At 44.0% G+C, this 14,367-nt stretch overlaps 3 protein-coding genes across 4 annotated transcripts; 1 reads left to right on the top strand and 2 right to left on the bottom strand.

Annotated features, from left to right (window-relative positions):
• The first annotated feature begins 317 nt into the window (after positions 1–317).
• On the top strand, positions 318–2,455 carry LOC130212247 (uncharacterized). 2 transcript variants are annotated; one of them, XM_056443444.1, is made up of 3 exons: positions 318–745; positions 1,053–1,241; positions 1,631–2,455. In XM_056443444.1, the coding sequence occupies exons 1-3, from the start codon at positions 674–676 to the stop codon at positions 1,925–1,927; spliced, it is 558 nt and encodes a 185-aa protein (XP_056299419.1). In that variant the 5' UTR covers positions 318–673; the 3' UTR covers positions 1,928–2,455. The 2 variants fall into 2 exon arrangements, with proteins under 2 accessions (XP_056299419.1, XP_056299418.1); XM_056443443.1 differs by lacking the exon at positions 318–745 and having other exon boundaries at positions 764–1,241.
• On the bottom strand, positions 2,313–9,221 carry fgb (fibrinogen beta chain). Its single transcript, XM_056443403.1, has 13 exons — positions 9,086–9,221; positions 8,558–8,590; positions 7,772–7,878; positions 7,583–7,685; positions 6,516–6,584; positions 6,098–6,212; positions 5,748–5,854; positions 5,026–5,140; positions 4,812–4,931; positions 4,609–4,731; positions 3,957–4,051; positions 3,341–3,531; positions 2,313–2,677 (listed from the first exon to the last, which is right to left on the bottom strand). The coding sequence occupies exons 1-13, from the start codon at positions 9,173–9,175 to the stop codon at positions 2,437–2,439; spliced, it is 1,509 nt and encodes a 502-aa protein (XP_056299378.1). The 5' UTR covers positions 9,176–9,221; the 3' UTR covers positions 2,313–2,436.
• A 1,302-nt stretch (positions 9,222–10,523) lies between these two features.
• LOC130212242 (ladderlectin-like) lies at positions 10,524–13,999 on the bottom strand. Its single transcript, XM_056443435.1, has 6 exons — positions 13,910–13,999; positions 12,893–13,250; positions 12,250–12,341; positions 11,802–11,936; positions 11,507–11,612; positions 10,524–11,174 (listed from the first exon to the last, which is right to left on the bottom strand). The coding sequence occupies exons 2-6, from the start codon at positions 13,194–13,196 to the stop codon at positions 11,092–11,094; spliced, it is 720 nt and encodes a 239-aa protein (XP_056299410.1). The 5' UTR covers positions 13,197–13,250; positions 13,910–13,999; the 3' UTR covers positions 10,524–11,091.
• Positions 14,000–14,367: the final 368 nt, after the last annotated feature.

Here is a 14,367-nt window from a genome sequence, read left to right as displayed (position 1 = left end):
GTCCTGTAGTATGCCAAAATATGTAAAAAATTAAGTCATAGTATAGTATGCCAAAATATGTCAAAATAAAGGTCATAGTATAGTATGCCAAAATATGTCAAAATAAAAGTCATAGTACAGTATGCCAAAATATGTCAAAATAAAGGTCATAGTATAGTATGCCAACATATGTCAAAATAAAGGTCATGGTACAGTATGCCAAAATATGTCAAAATAAAAGTCATAGTATAGTATGACAAAATATGTCAAAATAAAAGTCATAGTATAGTATGACAAAATATGTCAAAATAAAAGTCATAGTATAGAATGTATTATCTATTAATGTGCATTTTTAATACTTATTTTGACTTTATATTCATGCATCCAGCAGCTTTTCTCTTCATATATTTGATTTAAATGCACATTATTCAACACATTTAGTCATAAAATCATCTGAAACTAATTGTTTGTAAAGCAGAGAGTTGTAGTTACTCTGAGCGCCGACTTTAAATATCATAAATAAGTAGAAGAAATCACTTTATAACAAATTTAAGGAGATTCATCTTCGGCCCAGATCGTATTTCATGATGTTTTTTGGAACTCGTCCGTCGACCTTCGACCTCGAACATCTCGTCTCGGTTCGGGCTGACCTCAGATCTGCTGTTTGTTTGCAGTTTGTTCGAGGCCGCGGCGGATGAGTCAAGATGGCCGCCGGCCCGCCGGTCACGGCCGCTGTGGGGGGGCGGCGGGTTCAGACCGCGACTGGGTGAGCACACACACACAGGAAGTACACAGAGTACACAAAGTACACAAACATTCAGTTATTGATTTACTAAAAACATGAAGCAACAGAAAGCTGAGAACTTAAAGTCCAACGTCGTGGAGTTCAAGAAGTTAATTATTAAACGTTAATATGAGATAAAAGAGTTTATAGGATGTTTATCATTACATATAAATATATACTAATATATATAAACGAGATATAACTCATGTGTACTATGTTTACTGAGGGAATACATCAAGAGAGAAGTCACTATATAGACTTCTATACAACCATCCTATCCTTCACGCAGCCCGGCGGACCGAAGTGTCGCCGGCCGACTGACGCGCTCCTCGTGTCGGAGCTGAAGCTCGCGGAACGCGCCGAGGTTCTGCGGAGGAACCTCACGGTTCTCCGGAGGACGACGACCCGACTGACGACCCGGCTGGAGGAGCTGAGAGAACACGCCCAGAAACTCATGGAGGACGTGGACCGCACCGAGGTGAGAGAAACCCGACGAGAGGTCACCGAGCCAGTTATACTACTACTACTACTACTACTACTACTACTAATACTACTATTACTGCTACTACTACGAATACGACTACTAATACTAACTTAGGGTTACTATACTAACCCTATTTATATGTAAATACATATATATATATTTATATGTATATATATACATTTATATATATACATATAAATATATGTATACAAATATTCATATATATATGTATATATATATACAAATATTTCTATATATATAATATATAAATATTTGTATATATATATACATATATATATAAATATATATAAATATTTGTATACATATATTTATATGTATATATATAAATGTATATATAACTATATGTGCTTGTGCGTCTCCAGCTGGACGTTGCCATGACGATGCGACCCTGTTCCGGGTCGTGCCGGTCGGTGCTCCCGTTCAGCGTCGGTCGTCCTGGAACCGAGGAGGAGGAGTGGGAGGAGCTTAGCCGGAGGAGGAAGGCCGCTCCGCCTCCCGGAGGCGTCCCCCGCGTGAGGCTGCAGCACGTGGTCGTCGGCCAGGCTCCGCCCCCCGACTACCGGACCATCCCGGCGGTCCGGAGGGAGCTGCTGACCCGGTTCGAGGACATCAAACAAAACCGGGTGGTTTTGGTGGAGGTTCTCCACCCTGAGAGCTGAGGCATATTTATATCAATAAATATATGTATTCTGTATAATTATATATGTATATATAGAAATATATATAGAATTATATAGAAATATATTCTCATCTTAAATGCTATTGTCCTTAATTATATTACATTTTCTATTAATATATTATCTTAAATAAGCTGTTTAATAAAGAGACACATTTAAATACAAATCAATACATGTTTGTTTTACTTGTATTTTCACAGCTTGTTAAATAAAAGTAGTTTGTTGTTGTTATTAAATAGTTCCTTGGGGACTTAAACACATCCGTCCTCTTGCTCCAGTCATCGATCACAAACGTGCTTCTGCATCATATGTTTTACTTTGAAGGTTTTCTCTCTCACAGTGTAATAACAGGAAGAGAGACAGGAAGTAGTTTCCTCAATGAGTTTATTGAGTAGTGGAGGACAACAGCTCAAATAAAGACACACACTTGAATATCAGAAGAGTTTTGAAGCTTTTCTGGTGTCTTTTATTTTGGCGGGTTCCTGTGAGCCTCAGGCGTACGGGTTGGGGGCGATGTAGGGCCGGACCTTCATGCTCATGGCCTTGAGCGAGTACCAGCTGCCCTTCCAGTTCATCCACACCATGCCGTCGTCGGTGCCGTGCTTGGCCATGTGGCGCGTGTAGGCTCCGCCCACGTAGTACCGGCCGTTGGGATTGGCCGAGTGGCAGCGGTTGTACCACCAGCCGCCGCCGTCCTCCCGGGCGCACTGCTTGGAGGGATCCCCGGGGGTCCTGGTGCAGGGGAACAGGGTCAGAGGACGGCGGTGCGGCCCAAAGGAAAGCTCATTGTCCAATCAGCAACGAGCTATGGCTACCGCCGGCTAGCGTGTTAGCAACAACTAGCCGGTAACTAGCCGGTAACTAGCAGTTAATGAAACCATAACTAGCCGTTAACTAGCAGTTAAATAGCTGTTAATTAACAATAACCTTCCGCTAAGTAGCCGCTTAATAGCCGTGAATTAAACGATAACTAGCCGTTAACTATCCATTAACTAGTCGCTAGCTAACCGTTAACTAGCCGTTAACTCACCGATAAATAGACGTTAACTATCCATTAACTAGTCGCTAGCTAACCGTTAACTAGCCGTTAACTCACCGATAAATAGACGTTAACTATCCATTAACTAGCCATTAACAAGCCTTTAATTAAACGATAACTAGCCACTAACTAGTCTTCAACTGGCCGTTATCTAGCTGTTAACCAGCCTTTAAAAAGCTGTTAACCAACCGCAAAATAGTCGATAACTAGCTGTTAAATAGCCATTAACTAGCCGTAAAATGATAACTAGTCGTTAACAAGCAGTTAATTAAACTATAAATAGCGATTAATTAGCCGATAAATAGCCGTTAACCATCCATTAACTAGCCGCTAACTAGCCGCTGCGCGCGGCTCACCAGTTGTCGTTGTCGCGGTCGTAGGTGCTGAACATCATGCCGTTGTGGACCGTCATGGTGCGGTTCACCCCGAACAGTTCCGAGGAGCCCTCCAGGAGGCCGTTGCCGGCGTTGCCGGAGTAACCGTTGACCGCCAGCTGGTAGTTGGCCGAGTCCGCCATGACGGTGAACTGGCGGTACTGGGCGTGGACCTGTGGGAGAGGAACGCCGTCATCGACCGACTTCAGAGGAAGTCTGACGACCTTCCATTTCCATTGATGACAGATATTTCTGTTTAATTGTTGTATAAAATAAAAACTTATTAAAACTTGAAATCTTACTTCTGCTGTGAGATTTCTTTCAACATTTGGCCATTTTCACATGAATGTGGCACAATGATACATTTAGTATGACTTTTTCAACTTTTTTCAACATGCTATACTCTTATCTTTTAATGATTTTTTTCAGAACTAAGTTTTTTATTGACCTTTATTAGAACAGCGCCACATAAAAAACAGATGAAACGTTGTTTTATCCATTCAGATCCAGAATATTTCCCCTTCACTGTCAGAATCAATGAACAAAAGGACCCAACTCCACATTTCAGAACCACGTGAGCCGCGTGTCGAGGCCTCACCTTGGCCCCGGTCCAGTCCTCCATCTCGATGAGGACCTCGGTGGGGCCCATCTTGGTCAGCTGACTCATGCGCTCGTTGCCCAGCCAGTGCTCCCCTGTCACATGACACAGGAGAAAGGAACGCCATCAACCGCCCGCTACATAGCATGCAGCTAACGTGTATTTGTATAAGTCAAATGCACACATTGGAGTAAAAAGTACTATAATATATGTAACTAGAACGGGCACTCGGTAGAGCGCATACCTTCGCATATCACAAGATTGGGCATTGAGTTATGAACATGTTGGCTTTAGTTGCCAATTGGATAGAAATTGACCGCGCAATGGTAAAAAAAAGATGTTGACCTTGACCTTGACCCGATCGATCCCAAAATCTAATGAAATGGTCCCCGGATAATAAGCAATCATCCCACCAAATTTCATGCGATTCGGTTTAATACTTTTTGAGTTATGTGAGTAACACGCATACAAATAAACAAATAAATAAATACACGGCGATCAAAACATAACCTTCCGCATTTTCTATGCGAAGGTAAATATCGTGAAGTAGTCGTATGAAATCGTCCCGTGAAGTACAAGTACCTCGGTGGTTGTACAGTGGGTGTACTGAGGTCCGATGGCGCCCTCTAGTGGCGAGCGTTAGAAGTCTTACCCGCAGTCTCGCAGTGGCCTTTGCCGACGTCGTAGGCCGTGTTGCCGAAGCCGCGCCGGTACTCGTCCCAGCGCCGGCCGAAGTCCACGCTGCCGTCCAGCCGGTTCTGGACCACGACCCAGCCTAAAGGGGGGCGGAGAACACCAGGTTTTAATGAGGCGATCGGACCGGACCGGGTCCAGGGGGTCTCGCTGGTCCCTCACCTCCGTTCTGGGTGGTCTGGTCACAGAAGACCTTGTAGGGGGGCGCGAAGGCGTCGGGCTGGATGAGGTACAGCTGGGAGTCCTTCCCCCCGCGGCGGTAGATGTCCTCACACTCCTTCCCTGGTGGTCAGGGGAGAGAATGCAGCTTCAACACATGAAGCATAGACTTCTATACAACCAGAGGAGTCGCCCCCTCGGGGGTCACCACCCTTACCGGACACCACCGGTATGGGGCATGTGGTCTTGCAGGGCTCCTTGCACTCCTCCCTCTGGCCCTGGATGGCCTTCTCCAGCTTCTGGATCTTCAGTCTGATCCGGTCCAGAACCCCCTGCAGGCCCACAGCAGGCAGTACATTGGTGTTAGTGGTCTTTAAACTCTGGATTGGTATCTTGTTCTGGTCTACCAGCTCCTGGTCGACCAGCTCCTGGTCTACCAGCTCCTGGTCCACCAGCTCCTGGTCTACCAGCTCCTGGTCCACCAGCTCCTGGTCCACCAACTCCTGGTCTACCAGCTCCTGGTCTACCAGTTCCTGGTCCACTATCTCCTGGTCTACCAGCTCCTGGTCTACCAGCTCCTGGTCTTTCAGCTCCTGGTCGACCAGCTCCTGGTCTACCAGCTCCTGGTCCACCAGCTCCTGGTCTTTCAGCTCCTGGTCTACCAGCTCCTGGTCTACCAGTTCCTGGTCCACTATCTCCTGGTCCACCAGCTCCTGGTCTACCAGCTCCTGGTCTTTCAGCTCCTGGTCGACCAGCTCCTGGTCTACCAGCTCCTGGTCCACCAGCTCCTGGTCTTTCAGCTCCTGGTCTACCAGCTCCTGGTCTACCAGCTCCTGGTCTACTATCTCCTGGTCTACCAGCTCCTGGTCTACCAGCTCCTGGTCTACTATCTCCTGGTCTTTCAGCTCCTGGTCTACCAGCTCCTGGTCTTCCCAGTACCTGAAGCACTCTGATGCTGGAGGGGAAGACGTTGTCCACCGTCTGCTTGATGTAGACGTGCTGCTCCTCCACGCTGTCGGTGTACTGACCCACCACCCGGTTGTTGTCTGAGAGGAGGAGGAGGAGGAGGAGGAGCAAACGACTCTGTATTAATAACAGAAGAGGAGGTGCTCTTGTTCTGTATAATAAGCGTTTGACAGATTTACAGTTTTAAAAGTCTTGAACTAAACGGAGTGAAAAGCATCCTGAAGACTTATTGTTATTCATAAAGTTCTGATTGTAGTTTTCTTAAAGTTCTGATTGTAGTTTTCTTAAAGTTCTGATTGTAGTTTTCTTAAAGTTCTGCTCACCGTCAAAGACCCGCTGCCGCTCCCTCAGAGAGGAGGAGATGCTGTGGACGTAGTTGTAGATGTTGTTGGAGGAGCGAGTCAAGTCATCCACCTGGGGCTTCAGCGCATTGATGCTCTGTGGACACATATTTAAATATTTATATACATTTAGATATTTACATACATATATATTTGTATATTTATATACACATATATTATATACATTTATATTTATATATTTATATACATTCATATTTATATACTTATAAATACATATATTTATGTATATTTATGTATTTACAAATATTTATATACTTATATAGATATATATTTGTATATTTATATACACATATATTTATATACATTAATATTTATATATTTATATACATATATATTTATAGATATGTATTTTGATCTGTATCCAGAATTAATGTCTCACCGTCTTGACGTTCCTCTCCTGCTTCTGTATCATCGTCTTCAGCTCGCAGCCCGTGGGACACAGAAAACCCTGGAGAACCGAGAGAGAACCGAGAGAACAATGAGAACCGAGAGAGAACCGAGAGAACCATGAGAACCGGGAGAGAACCGAGAGAACCATGAGAACTGAGAGAGAACCGAGAGAACCATGAGAACCGGGAGAGAACCGAGAGAACAATGAGAACCGAGAGAGAACTGAGAGAACAATGAGAACCGAGAGAGAACCGAGAGAACCATGAGAACCGGGAGAGAACCGAGAGAACCATGAGAACCGGGAGAGAACCGAGAGAACCATGAGAACCGGGAGAGAACCGAGAGAACAATGAGAACCGGGAGAGAACCGAGAGAACCATGAGAACTGAGAGAGAACCGAGAGAACCATGAGAACCGGGAGAGAACCGAGAGAACAATGAGAACCGAGAGAGAACTGAGAGAACCATGAGAACCGGGAGAGAACCGAGAGAACCATGAGAACCGAGAGAGAACCGAGAGAACCATGAGAACCGGGAGAGAACCATGAGAACCGAGAGAACCATGAGAACTGGGAGAGAACCGAGAGAACCATGAGAACCGAGAGAGAATCGAGAGAACCATGAGAACCGAGAGAGAACCGAGAGAACCATGAGAACCGAGAGAGAACCGAGAGAACCATGAGAACTGGGAGAGAACCATGAGAACCGAGAGAACCATGAGAACCGAGAGAACCATGAGAACCGGGAGAGAACCGAGAGAACCATGAGAACCGAGAGAACCATGAGAACCGAGAGAACCATGAGAACCGAGAGAACCGTGAGAACCGAGAGAGAATCGAGAGACCCGTGAGAACCGAGAGAGAACCGAGAGAACCATGAGAACCGAGAGAGAATCGAGAGAACCATGAGAACCTCAGGTTAGTCATAATTATGAGACAGAAAGTCATTATTATTATTATTATTATCAGGGGGCGGGGCTTCCACAGTAAACCGAGTGGAATCAGGGGGCGGGGCTTCTACAGTGTACCGTGTGGAGTCAGGGGGCGGGGCTTCCTACCATCTCCTCGGCGGCGTGCGTGCATCCTCCTTCGTCCGGTTGCTTGGCCTTCTCCTGCTGCTTCTGCCCCCCCACCGGGGCCGGGGTGGGCCGCCCGCGGTACCTGGAGGGGGGGGGGGGGGGAGATATAGATGTATCCACTTCTATAGAAAGACGATGTCATCGCCAGGTGTCTGTTATTGATCGTACCTGCTGCCGCCACTGATAGGGGGCGGGGTATAGCGCCGATGCGTGTAGGTGTCCCCGCCACTCGTTGTCGGGCGGTGACCACGAGCATCGACAACCGCCGCTTTCTCCTGAGGGGACACGGGACACGGGGATTAATATATATATATACATACATATGTGTAAATATATATATATATATATTTACACATATGTATGTATATATATATATATATACAGGACTGTCTCAGAAAATTAGAATATTGTGATAAAGTTCTTTATTTTCTGTAATGCAATTAAAAAAACAAAAATGTCATGCATTCTGGATTCATTACAAATCAACTGAAATATTGCAAGCCTTTTATTCTTTTAATATTGCTGATTATGGCTTACAGCTTAAGAAAACTCTAAAATCCTATCTCATAAAATTTTTATATTTCCTCAGACCAAGTAAAAAAAGATTTATAACAGCTGAGTGTTTGTCAAGGCTCAGGAAACCCTTGCAGGTGTTTCGAGTTAATTAGACAATTCAAGTGATTTGTTTAATACCCTACTAGTATACTTTTTCATGATATTCTAATATTTAGAGATAGGATATTTGAGTTTTCTTAAGCTGTAAGCCATAATCAGCAATAAATCAGAATAAAAGGCTTGCAATATTTCAGTTGATTTGTAATGAATCCAGAATGCATGACATTTTTGTTTTTTTAATTGCATTACAGAAAATAAAGAACTTCATCACAATATTCTAATTTTCTGAGACAGTCCTGTATATATATGATCCAGGAGTTAACAGCACCTTGAACTTACCGTCTGGTTCTTTGCAGAGGGCCCCTTTTTGTCCTGAAGGAGAAACACATGTGTCACATGTTGTATGTTACACATGTTGTATGTTACACGTGATCTGAGTGGTGACTGGAGGACGTGTTGATGCAGTTTGTCATGAAGAAGAATCACAAAAATATTTATTACATTATAAAAATAAGTGTAGATGGTGGACTGATTTAGGAATGCACTAAATATCATTTAAAAATCCCTTTAATAATAAATAATACATTTTAAATACTAAATAAATTATTTATTATTTAAAATGTATTATTTATTATTTATTACGTATTATTTAAAATAATACGTAATAAATAATAAATAATATGTAATAAATAATATGCAATAAATAATATGTAATACATAATAAACAATAAATAATAAATAATACGTAATAAAAAATAATAATAACAAATGATAAATGATAAATACATTGTATTCTTTAATTTAGATTAAATAGAGACATCGAGGTAGCACTCTCGGCTAACGTGAAGCTAGCTGTGTTGGCCTCACCGTGTCGTACTCGTCGTAGTCCAGGTCGCCCTGAGCCCAGCAGGCCGTCACACACAGGCACAGGCACAGCAGCGTCCTCATCGTCTTCATCGTCCTCTTCGTCGGTAGAGTTCGCTCCTCGGTTCCTCGTCCGAGTCCTTTCCTCCTTCCTCTGTCCCGGCAGCGCGACGCCGCCGATATTTATCCAGCGGTGAAAGTTATTGATCGATATTTACCAACCTGAGTCACCGCTGTGTGTGTGTGTGTGTGTGTGGGGGGGGGCTGTGTGTGTGTGTGTGTCTGTCTGTGTGTGTGTGTGGGGGGGGGGGGGCTGTGTGTGTCTGTGTGTGTGTGGGCGGGGGGGCTGTGTGTGTGTGTCTGTCTGTCTGTCTCTGTGTGTGTGTGTGTGTGTGTGTGTGTGTGTACCTCAGAACGTGTCCTGAAACATTTTCTGGACATTATCTCGTGTTATTGTTCATTTATTTTGCCAATTTATCTTATTTTTAATGTTTTATTACGGATTTTAAAATGTTTGCTTGGACATAAAAAAGTTCAGAATTTAATTTGAATTAAATGTTCAAACAGTTTGCTTAATTTTTATTATGTTTTATTATTTTAAAGCTCAACACGACTTTAATCCCAAAGTCTCGTCCTCCGTCTTTATTAACATTCATTCATCTTTTTATTTGATTGTATTTTAATCTTCTGCCTGAAGTGGATTCAATAGTTCATGATTACAGGCTCCAGCCCAAAGGAATAGATAACAAGTAGACTTCAGACCCCCCAGACCCCCCCAGACCCCCAGACCTGGTCCACTTCCAGACCTCATGTGTCACTGTGTGCACACATCAAAGTCCAGTGAGCCGTGATTCAATATATGAATAAATAAATATATTTATATATATTTGAGGAGTAAAAACAGGATTCTGGAGACTTTAGTTCCCTGAAGTAATTTGTTATTGTTGTTATTGTTTTTAATAGAGTGACGTTCTCTCTAGAACCGTGAAGGTTCTCCTCAGTCAAAGCTCGGTTCTGCAACTGTTGCGCAACACGTTGTGTTGACTTCCTGTTCACCACGGACTTTGAGTTGTCCTGATTAAAAACACCAGCAGAGAAACTAGAGGAAATAAATTAATCTAGATTAAAGTAAATTAATCTAGATTAAATAAATTAATCTAGATTTAATAAATTTAACTAGATTAAATAAATTAAACTAGATTAAAGTAAAATAATCTAAAGTAAATTAATTAAACTAGATTAAAGTAAATGAATCTAGATTAAATAAATTAACCTAGATTAAAGTAAATTAAACTAGATTTAAGTAAATTAATCTAGATTAAATAAATTAAACTAGATTAAAGTAAATTAATCTAGATTAAATTAAACTAGATTAAATGAAATTATACTAGATTAAATAAATTAAACTTCTTTCTCAGACAGAAATAAATATACAAACATAGACTTTATTGTATTCTATTTATAGATGTTTATTTTTATTTGATGTAATTTGGCGCTTTAACACTGAAACATAATTCACTCGTCTGCTTTAAGGATCTCAGAAATGTGATTCTGGGTCGTGTTGAATCCAAAAGGAGGTGAGATGTTGGAAAGACCTGGACCAGGACTTCACAGGAGGACCAGGACTTCACAGGAGGACCAGGACTTCACAGGAGGACCAGGACTTCAGAGGAGGACCAGGACTTCAGAGGAGGACCAGGACTTCACAGGAGGACCAGGACTTCAGAGGAGGACCAGGACTTCAGAGGAGGACCAGGACTTCACAGGAGGACCAGGACTTCAGAGGAGGACCAGGACTTCACAGGAGGACCAGGACTTCAGAGGAGGACCAGGACTTCAGAGGAGGACCAGGACTTCACAGGAGGACCAGGACTTCACAGGAGGACCAGGACTTCACAGGAGGACCAGGACTTCACAGGAGGACCAGGACTTCACAGGAGGACCAGGACTTCACAGGAGGACCAGGACTTCACAGGAGGACCAGGACTTCACAGGTGGACCAGGACTTTCTAAGCCAGGTGAGGGTCCATCATCTTGGCGCAGATGAAGGGCAGCGTGTCGTTGCAGTGGCTGTTGATCCACTTCTTCTGGTCTGGAACGCAGAAGAAGAACCATGTGGTCAGGTGTCAGGGAGGGTCCAGATACGGTCACTTCCTGTTCAGTGGATGTGAAGAAACGAGTGTGTGTGTGTGTGTTGGTGTGTGTGTGTTGGTGTGTGTGTGTGTCTGTCTGTGTGTGTGTGTCTGTCTGTGTGTCTGTGTGTGTGTGTCTGTGTGTGTGTGTGTCTGTCTGTGTCTGTGTGTGTGTCTGTGTGTGTGTCTGTCTGTGTGTGTGTGTCTGTGTGTGTGTGTGTGTGTGTGTGTGTCTGTGTGTGTGTGTCTGTGTGTGTCTGTCTGTGTGTGTTGGTGTGTGTGTGTTCATTACAGCCATAGTTCATCTTCAGGCAGCTCTGGGTTCTCCTGGGCTCGTAGTCCACGGCCCAGTTCTCATAGTCGAACCTGGAGCCGTCGGTCCACATCCAGTTGTTCATCTGAGGACACACACACACACACACACACACACACACACACACACACACACACACACACACACACACACACACACACACACACACACACACACACACACACACACACACACACACACACACACACACACACAGTCAACTCTTCTTCGTCTTCGTCTTCTTCATCATGTCCATGGTGTCCATGCTCCTCACGTGGATGGCGTCGTAGCCCCCGATCCAGCTCACGGGGAACTCGTGGCTCTCCCCCCGGGTCAGCGCCTGCAGGAAGCGGTTCTCCTCGGGACCGTGGACCGTGGCCAGGTTGGCGTCCTCGAACAGGCAGTAGCCCTGCAGGGGCGAGAGAGGGGAGGGGCAGGGGGGGGGGGGGCGGGGGAGAGGGGCGAGAGAGGGGAGGGGCAGTGGGGCGAGAGAGGGGAGGGGCAGTGGAGTGAGAGAGGAGAGGGGCAGTGGGGCGAGAGAGGGGAGGGGCAGTGGGGTGAGAGAGGGGCGGGGCAGTGGGGCGAGAGAGGGGAGGGGCAGTGGGGTGAGAGAGGGACGAGAGAGGGGAGGGGCAGTGGGGTGAGAGAGGGGAGGGGCAGTGGGGCGAGAGAGGGGCGGGGCAGTGGGGCGAGAGAAGGGCGGGGCAGTGGGCGGCGCTCACCTCGGCCTCCGTCCACGTCTTCCTGCTGTCGATGAAGACGAAGCACTGGTGACCGAAGCGGTCCCAGCGGTCCGGGCAGGAGAACTCATCGCCTGCAGAACACGACGTCAACAAGTTGACACGAGGACGACGGAAATACAATCACATTTAAGTTCATTACATTTTATTTAATTTGATAAAATATAATTAAATAAAATGTAATACAATTTAATGAAATTAATAAAATTCATGAAATTAATAAAATTTATGAAATTAAAAAAATTTATGAAATTGTATTTAATTTAATAAAATAAAATACAAATGTAATGAAATAAAATTAATTAATTTTATTAATTTAATAAAAAGATCAATGTAATTTAATGAACATTCATTTAATTTAATGAAATACGATTGAATAAAATAAATAGAACATTTAATTAAAATTAAATATAAAAAATAATAAAATCACATAATGAAAATATATATTTAATATAAAAATACGATTACTTTTTTAAAAATTACAAATATAATAATAATAAATTTATTTTTAAAATTAAAAATAGGATTAAATGAAATGCGATTGAATAAAAGATCTGATAATGTAATGTCATCTTAAGATGCATGCAGTGCTATCTGAGTGCAGAGCCGCGTGTCAACGCCTCACCGCAGTCGCTGTGCGCCCCCCCGCCCATCGGCCTGCTGCTGTCGGGGACGTCCTCTCCGGTGACCGTGTTGACGCACCAGCAGTAGCCGCTGGACGCCCAGCACTGCTGCGGCAGGAAGTTCCCGTAGGCGTCGCAGCGCGGCCGGAAGGAGCCCACCAGGTGGGGGCGCTGGTCCCTCTCGTACTCGCACAGACCCGAGCTCCTCGAGAGGTTGTTGTTGTTGTTGTTGTTGGGGTAGAGCGGGGCGGCCCGGCTCAGGGTCAGCAAGGAGCCGAGGACCAGAGACACGCCGAGGGCCCTCATGGTGGTGGGGAGGAGGAGGAGGAGGAGGACGATGAAGAGGAGGAGGGAGTTCAACTGTAAAATATTATGTACATAAAACTTCTATTGAATTAATGTCTGTTAACTCGTCTGGAGCCACGGAGACGCACTCTGGATTTACTGCTTCGTTTAAAGATGAAATATGTGAGTAAATAAAAAAATCACATAATCAGGTCTAAAATGTAAAAAAATTACATAATTAGGTTTTAAATTTAAAAATATTACATTTGTTTTAAATCAAATAAAATGACATAATCAGGTTTTACATTTTTTTTAAATCAATACTGCAGAACTGTAATGCATAATAAATAAAGTACCCCCCCCCAGTCATATTCACACAACTTTGCAAATGATTCACAAATAAAATATGATGTAACGTTGTAGATATTGTCGAACAGCAGCTGTAATAAATCTTTGAATATGAATGTGAATATAAATATAAATGTGAATATGAATGTGAATATAAATGTGAATATAAATGTGAATATAAATATGAATATAAATGTGAATATAAATATAAATGTGAATATAAATATGAATATAAATGTGAATATGAATGTGAATGTGAATATAAATATAAATGTGAATATAAATGTGAATATAAATATGAATATAAATGTGAATATGAATGTGAATATGAATGTGAATATGAATGTGAATATAAATATGAATATGAATGTGAGTGGAGCCTGTACCTGTTGGAGCCGCCGCGTGGCCCCTCGGCTGCTCCGGCCTTTTTATCCTCTTGGCCCGCAGACGGCGTCGGCTTCCCACGCCGCTCCGAGGTCAGCCGCCTCCTCCTCTCCTCCTCCTCCTCCTCCTCCTCCTCCTCCTCCTCCTCCTCCTCGTGTCTCAGGATGCTATCTCGCCGGTTCGGGTTTCCTGGTTCCTCCTTTCAGCCTCCGGGTCCGATGTGGTCTCTCGGTGCTCCTCATTGTCTCAGATCTGGGTTGCAGACGGGTCATCGTTGTCGTTGTTGTTGTTGTTGTCGTCTGGTTCTGCCGGTCACACCTCAGACCCGACGAGCCACCGGATCTCCGCCCGGTAACCGGAGCCAGCGGCCCGGACAGCTTCCTCCACAAGGAGTCGACTGTGTGAAGAACAAAGAGGCGCTGAGCGGCTCTGGCTGGAGGACAATAGAGGCGTTCAGGTG

The sequence above is a fragment of the Pseudoliparis swirei genome, chromosome 21, assembly GCF_029220125.1.
Source record: "Pseudoliparis swirei isolate HS2019 ecotype Mariana Trench chromosome 21, NWPU_hadal_v1, whole genome shotgun sequence".
Classification (NCBI taxonomy): domain Eukaryota; kingdom Metazoa; phylum Chordata; class Actinopteri; order Perciformes; family Liparidae; genus Pseudoliparis; species Pseudoliparis swirei.
The sequence above is the reverse complement of the archived record's forward strand: the minus strand, read 5'-3'. Positions and strand labels throughout refer to the sequence as shown.

Excerpts from the sequence above, each read along its gene's own strand:
- LOC130212242 (XM_056443435.1), bottom strand. The coding sequence starts at position 13,196 with ATGAGGGCCCTCGGCGTGTCTCTGGTCCTCGGCTCCTTGCTGACCCTG. Across the intron at positions 12,342-12,892 it reads GGGGGCGCACAGCGACTGCG|GCGATGAGTTCTCCTGCCCG; the intron begins GTGAGGCGTTGA and ends CGTGTTCTGCAG. Across the intron at positions 11,175-11,506 it reads CCTGAAGATGAACTATGGCT|ACCAGAAGAAGTGGATCAAC; the intron begins GTAATGAACACA and ends TCTGCGTTCCAG.
- LOC130212247 (XM_056443443.1), top strand. The coding sequence starts at position 969 with ATGTGTACTATGTTTACTGAGGGAATACATCAAGAGAGAAGTCACTAT. Across the intron at positions 1,242-1,630 it reads AGGACGTGGACCGCACCGAG|CTGGACGTTGCCATGACGAT; the intron begins GTGAGAGAAACC and ends GTGCGTCTCCAG.
- fgb (XM_056443403.1), bottom strand. The coding sequence starts at position 9,175 with ATGAAGACGATGAGGACGCTGCTGTGCCTGTGCCTGTGTGTGACGGCC. Across the intron at positions 8,591-9,085 it reads ACTACGACGAGTACGACACG|GACAAAAAGGGGCCCTCTGC; the intron begins GTGAGGCCAACA and ends TTTCTCCTTCAG. Across the intron at positions 7,686-7,771 it reads CCTATCAGTGGCGGCAGCAG|GTACCGCGGGCGGCCCACCC; the intron begins GTACGATCAATA and ends CCCCCCCTCCAG.